The sequence below is a fragment of the Anopheles darlingi genome, chromosome 3, assembly GCF_943734745.1.
Source record: "Anopheles darlingi chromosome 3, idAnoDarlMG_H_01, whole genome shotgun sequence".
In the NCBI taxonomy this organism is placed as follows: domain Eukaryota; kingdom Metazoa; phylum Arthropoda; class Insecta; order Diptera; family Culicidae; genus Anopheles; species Anopheles darlingi.
This window is the reverse complement of record NC_064875.1, coordinates 7,776,467-7,783,077: the sequence shown is the minus strand read 5'-3', so window position 1 is coordinate 7,783,077 and position 6,611 is coordinate 7,776,467. Positions and strand designations below refer to the sequence as shown.

At 47.0% G+C, this 6,611-nt stretch overlaps 1 protein-coding gene across 1 annotated transcript; it reads left to right on the top strand.

Annotated features, from left to right (window-relative positions):
- Positions 1–393: 393 nt before the first annotated feature.
- LOC125954012 (uncharacterized) lies at positions 394–5,092 on the top strand. The gene is made up of 3 exons (XM_049683947.1): positions 394–776; positions 3,281–3,408; positions 3,578–5,092. The coding sequence occupies exons 1-3, from the start codon at positions 678–680 to the stop codon at positions 3,681–3,683; spliced, it is 333 nt and encodes a 110-aa protein (XP_049539904.1). The 5' UTR covers positions 394–677; the 3' UTR covers positions 3,684–5,092.
- Positions 5,093–6,611: the final 1,519 nt, after the last annotated feature.

Genomic DNA, 6,611 nt, shown 5'->3' with positions numbered 1-6,611 from the left:
AGGCCAGCAGGCAGGCCAGTAAGAAGCCAGTAAGTAGAGACGCCAGGACTATGAAAATGCGCTCCTCACCTCCTCCCCCTTCGTCGGGATCGGGAGATCGTGTTCCGAGAAAACCCGCTTCCCGTAGGGGAACCACCGAAAGGGCATGCGTACCATTCGTGCCTCGTGCCTCCCTCGGAAGGCGCCATCCAGAGAGGCAGAGAGAGAGAGAAAAAGAGCAAGAGAGAGAGAGAGAGAGAGAGAGATAGAGCGAACGAGCATAGCACCCAGCATGTTCGGGTGGACACCGCAGACAGACAATCGTGTCTGTCGTAGCGCGTGTCGCTCTCGCGTTCGGATCGGTGTCTCGGCCGATCCCGATTTCCCATAAATTCTGTCCGATCCGATTCCGTCCGATTCATTCATCCTGCTCACTTGGTACAGTTCAGTTGACAGTTGACAGGCGACTCGCAACTCGTACAGTGTCCAACGACGTGACGATCGAGCCCCTTGTTCTCCCATAATAAGATCGAACTTAGGAAGGCAGCAAGTTGTGAACGCAGCAAAAACGATATTGTGCATATTGTGTGTACTGTAGTGAACGGTCCCTGAAAGTCTAACTCAACAAAACCCGCGGTTCGAAAACCATTCAGCGCGCGTGTTGCAGATCAGAAAGTGAAACCGAACCGATAATCCCGATGGCGCACAAGATGAAGTTCTTCGGCACCTTACTCCTGATGACGTTGGTCGTGCTGAGCGTGGTGCACCTTACACGGCAAGCGTCCGTGTCCCTGCAGGTAAGTGCGGTTTGTCGTACATCGCCTCACTCGTCTTTTCACGCACTCAAAAGGTATCAAAAGTCAGTGGCAGACCCTAACGCAGCAGCGAGCATTAAAATGAAATGTCTTCGACTTCGACCACAAACAACAATTTGGCCTCCGTTTCCCCGCGTTTTCTGTGATCGGTCTGTGGCCGCGTTCTTGACTTTGCACGCTCCAACGCAATAACGCTCCCCGCCAGGCCAGCACCAGCACCAGCACCAGCAGTAGTAGTGTCCGATTTGTCTGACCTTCAAGATTGATCCAATGATTCTCCTTCGGGTGACCAAAACAAACCGGCCCTCGGTCACACAGTCGGAATGTGCTCCACTTCCTCTGCTTTTCCTTTCTCTCTCTCCCTCTCTCTGTCTCCGAACAAACTGCAGTAGTGTACGCGCGTGATCATGAGGGTCAGTAATCGTCAGAAACGGGCCGAGAGGCGCGACACCAGTTGTTGATCGCGCCATCTAAAGGGAGAATGACAAGTGGAGAGTGACAAGCAGGGGGTTCTTTTTCGGCATTCGGGCCCAACCATTACTTGCGTCGTTTTCGGTAGCAAATTGGTTTATGTAATATGGAACCCTACCACCAATTGCTAAATTGAGGAGCATACCCGCATACCATGCCAAGCCTCCTGTACGTCGGTTTGCCCTCGGATGGTTGTCTTGTGGTTCGGTTTCTGCCTCTCCAGGCAACCACTTGCCTCTGCTGATAAATATTGTTTGGAATCATTTTTGAAAACTCTTTAAATCATTCTTACAGAATGATACCAGCAATCTTTCAAGGACGACTTCGCATCCGTACATACTATGTTGCACTCGCGAACCTGTTTCTCGCGTTTAGCACAAAAGCCACCTTTTAAATGTTCCCTCCTGCACGATACCTATAATCTTCTTAGCTATCTAATTAACGCGACCGAGTAATGAGACAACGGCCTACAAAGTATGTGCCAATGGCTGGTACAAGAGACCTTTCTCACCTGTTGCACCGTTTTTATGCCGAGCTAATCATACCTTTTTTTTTGCACTAAAAGCTGTCATCAGGTGTAGTGTTCTTTTAGACAGATTGGAAAAGAGCGCCTAGAGCCACGGGTAAATGAATTTTCTTCGAAATGGCAATTACTTTCCACCCTCTCTGTGTGTGCGTGTGTAAATCTTCGTCTTGTCACGTCGATACGGCCTTACCGAGAAAGAGATCCCTGAACACAATGTTCAAATGTTCAGCAGGATAACGCATTCTTGGAAGGCCAGGTGTCCCTTAGGCCTACCGTTTGTCAATGCTAACCATTGGTCCTTGGTTTTCGCAGAAACGGTTAGCAAACAAACAAAATAAAATCAAAAAACATAAAATCACTTTTTTGGGCTTTCGTAGAAACGTGTCCTGCGAACACCAGCCTCTAGCGATTGAAGTCTTTCAAGCGTGGCGCCCCGTGGCACCAAACAACCCCTACGGCCACCATGCATCACTGGCCGTGCGTCGTGGCTCTCTGCGTGGCTATCAGTTCACATTTACTCATCCATTCATGAGCTGCTGATGTGTCTTAACAGCTTGTTTACGAGCCAGCAAGCGAACGAACGAACGAACGAACGAACATACGCGAGAACGCGCGCACCATCCCCCTTCCTTATCAGGCCATACCGAAGCCATACGTTAGCGAATAACACACTGCTGGTTGTTCGATTAAGCATAGCAGCAATTTCATCGTTAAAAAAATGAAAATAACAAATATTCAATTCATTGATCGATCGCCAATCGGGTTTTTAGTTGATTATAGCTACTTATTTTAAATTTATTCCAAGTTTGCGCCCTGCCCCGAATGAAGGGCAAACAGTTCGACGTAAAACTGAAACATGGCGCCAGCGTATTGTTTGGTTGCGTTCTGGTTTTAGTATCGTTTTTGTTTAGAAAGAATGACTCCGGGTACGGTGGCACTCGTCGAGTGGCACGCGACACGCATTGTGCAAGCTTAGCATAACTGGCGGCGGTAGTAGAAATGCTAACCAAGCCATTTGGGGCACACGTTGGGCGTAGGAATCTGATTCGTCTAGCCCATTTTTTTGCCAATCAGACTTCCGAAACCCTTCCGAAATATGAACCACTTCGAGTTTCGAATTATAAACCGAAATGCCTACGACAGTTTAAAGCACAAGTCCAATCCAAAATCAAGCCCCTCCATCCTCTCTACCCCTCTATCTGCACCGTCTGCGCCGTTGCACAGCTCGTGCGTTACTCGTGCGTCATCATCAGTCGATCGATCGATCACGCGGCATGTTTGAAGATGTTGCCATGTTTACGGTTCGCGTTCTGATTGGCTTCTGGCTGCACTTGCTTTGACCTTACGAGAAATTACTGGATTGTTCGGGGGATTGGGGGCCTATCGCATCGGACACATCGAGGGCTAAACCATCGTCTGAAGATCGCACACGCGACCGACGCGAGACAGCATAGACTGATCCAAATTTTACTCGTTCCCACATTCCCAGGTACTATCCCGTGCTGAGCGATCTACCTCCAACTACACGCTGGAGAAAAAATGTGAAAGCAACTCACCGTGCGGTTGGGCCATCTACTCAACCGTGACCAGATTTATCGAAAAGTTCGAAAAAAACACGTAAGTTTCCGAGAATTTCTTACCATTTAAACTAAACCGTTTTACCACTTCATTCTCGATGGAATCATGCTTCACGTACTGGAACAATCTTTTCATGTTATGCTTCCCTCCAAATGGTTCTCTCTTTCTTTCTCTCTCTCTCTCTCTCTCTCTCTCTGTGTGAATAAAGTTGCGACTGCCCAAAACCGTTGCTGTGCATCCGGACGGAGGACGACATCACTACCGGCACGTACGTGTACCGCTGTCGAGAAGGCAGCAACGGCATAGCGTCCTAGTCCCAAGATTAAGCTTTCCGCGACATCCTGATTGGTGCCCCAAAAACGCATTCAATGGAACTTCAAACTCCACCGTTAAAGACACGCGATGCGTGGCCTGCGGCCGCCTCGGTTGTATATTTCTAACTCCTAAATATTATCCAAACAAACAACTATCTATGTGTAGGGAGGACAACGACACGGAGGAGCAACACAAAATACTCTAAGAGCATTGTTTAGCGTGTAAGGCAGTATGTAAGAAACACACAGAGAAGCAGAATGGCTAGCTCTAGTGCCGCTGATTTTGGGTGGATGAGTGAAGGTTTTGCGGGTTTTTATTTTGTTGCAGCCACATATTTAAAACAAACCAACAGGAACTGCACTTATTTATATGTTTGCTTAGATGCTTCTCCCGTTTTATTTGTTCTATATCCTTCTCTTCTTCCTTGGCATTATTTGGTTTTCCAAGCTGGGCATATCTAATATGCCGCCTCGTTTATTTGCAGTGAAAGTATAGTTTTCCTCTGTAAAGTCACTATCGCGAGACTTACAATCCATCCTTACTACCTTAGCCCAGATAGCGTTTCCCGGGGACGGTGCGTCATATTGATGCTGTCCGCTCGACATTTTAAATCCGCCGGCTTTAAGCACTGTTAAGCATTGCCCAACTCCTCATACGCTCAAGTTTCATCTTTCCTGGTTATGCGCACGTAAACAAGGTGTCCCCGCAAGATGGACGATAAAATGAATATTAAGGCTTCTCGACTATTAAGATAAAATTTGAAATCGTCATGTCTCATCAGCGAAAGGAGAGAGGAAGGGAGAGAAAGAGAGAGAAAGACGATAGCTTCATCTAGCTTTTAAGGCAGCACCTTCCAATACCAATGTGGAGAACCTAAGAAAGCTCGGTACCCAGAACCATCCTTTTTTGTCTAGCCTAGCATAGTAGTATTAGCGTTTGGTCCAAAAGGGAAGATAGCGGGAGTTCACCACGAGTTTTGTCCTTTCTGTGCGAATTCTTTTTATTTTGTCAAATTATTGTTCGTACTTAAGATAATGTTTGCATGTAGGATTTTTACAGTACGGTGCAAAATACTGATAAGCAGGGAGGATTCAACGAGGAGGAAGCACAACTGCTGGAGGTCGCAACCAATAGTTTCTCAACTTCTTTGAAAGTAATACTAGATCCAAGGTGTATCTAACTATTTCCGATGTTACAGACACAGCTTGAAGTAGTGTAATGGCACATCCCACCTCTCCAGATAACTACTCTACTACAGACAGTATTCAACTTGAATCCCTACAGCCTCCCTCCAGCCTATACTATTAAAGAGAACCATTTCAGCAGCAGGAGGTACTCAAGCTACTCTTATATCAATAACGACAGCAATGATTTTGGGATGTCAAATAAAAGCATGTGAAACTAATAACTGCGCTGGTTTGGCTTCTTAGAAAATGATTTGAAATGTCCGAAATTCGTACTATAAGCGAATATCACTGCAACATGACGAAGGCGTCGTGCTGTTTCGGTTTTGCTGCGTATGCTATTAATCATCTCGCAAGTGTTTATTCACAAACATAGGAACCGACAACCGAGAGCATAGTGGAAACTTCCAGCAAAAGTGAACCTCTTTGACAAAACATTACGCTCTCGAAGTAACGCACGACGCGAGGAGCGATAAGACGTAAGTTGGAGCCTTGGTAGCGAGCACCGAATCGGTGATGGGGTGTTCCAGGTTGTTCGTAACGCACCCTAGAGGAATGGAACGATTAGGAGTCCCAGAATGTGGACCCGAATAAGTACGCATCACAGGGTCGGCCCACAGATAGATGAATCATCGAGCAGGCGGTTAATGGCCGAAGCGAAATGCGAGGACAGTTCGTTCGCTTTGATTATGACAATGAAGATCACACACTGCTCTGCTGCGTACATTATGCTGGATGCGAATCTCGCGTTCACGCAGACGCGCAACATTAGCATGTTGATTCTCGGCATGCGCTTCGCGGCTATCGCAGAGCTTATGCTCCGTAGCCGGAGCCTGACGGACTGTTTAGACATGGCGTGTCATAGCATTGGTTCCGCCGTTATCTGTTGGCCGCCCGGTGTTGTGAAATTGGTTCCCCCTCACACTGCTCTTTCTCTCCGCTATCAGCACTTCACTATTTCATTGACGTACTTCGAGAACACACACCACAGCTTTTCCCAGCTTCTGATCGTTCGTACAGCCGGAATAGGGCAATGTTCATCGCCGTGTCCTTAGAAGGGTAGCAAGAACTTTGTACTAGGAAGTATTTAAAATGATGAAATCGTAACAGCTACTGGAACGATGATGTTTATATGCTGGCTGACGAGGGATCTAAACGAAGCCATGAAGTCTTTGCGGACTAGGACGTCATCGGTCATTCCACTGGACTTTCTTTGTGATTCGCGTCAGACAGATGTTTCGTATACTAAAATGCAATTTATTATGGATTTCTCCTTATTTCTTTATCGCCTGGGACGACACAGTATACGATCTTTGCTACAAAATAATTTCTGCTGTAGAAATTTCATTCAACAATTTCGTCACGTCTAGCTGCACCGCGAGCTTAACGTTTAAGGGCGCCGTAACATCAGGCTGATAAGATGGGCCGTGAAAATGCATCAGCACCTCAATGTTTGTTAAATAATCGCCCGAAACCCTACAAACGTAGTGCCGGATGTACAGAAAATGACATCAAACATGCTGAGACCGATGCACGATCACCTCTCGACCACCGGATGCCACCGTAGCAAAGCCAACATCACGCCACCTAACCATGATTGGGCGTACAGCGCGCCGCTACTTTACGATCATCGGGCATCATTATTGTTGGGGAAGAACGGCTTTTATGAAAAATTCCGCTTCCCCTGTGGTACCGTATTTCATGGTCGATAATCCCTCGGAACAATAATGGGGCTACCGCGCA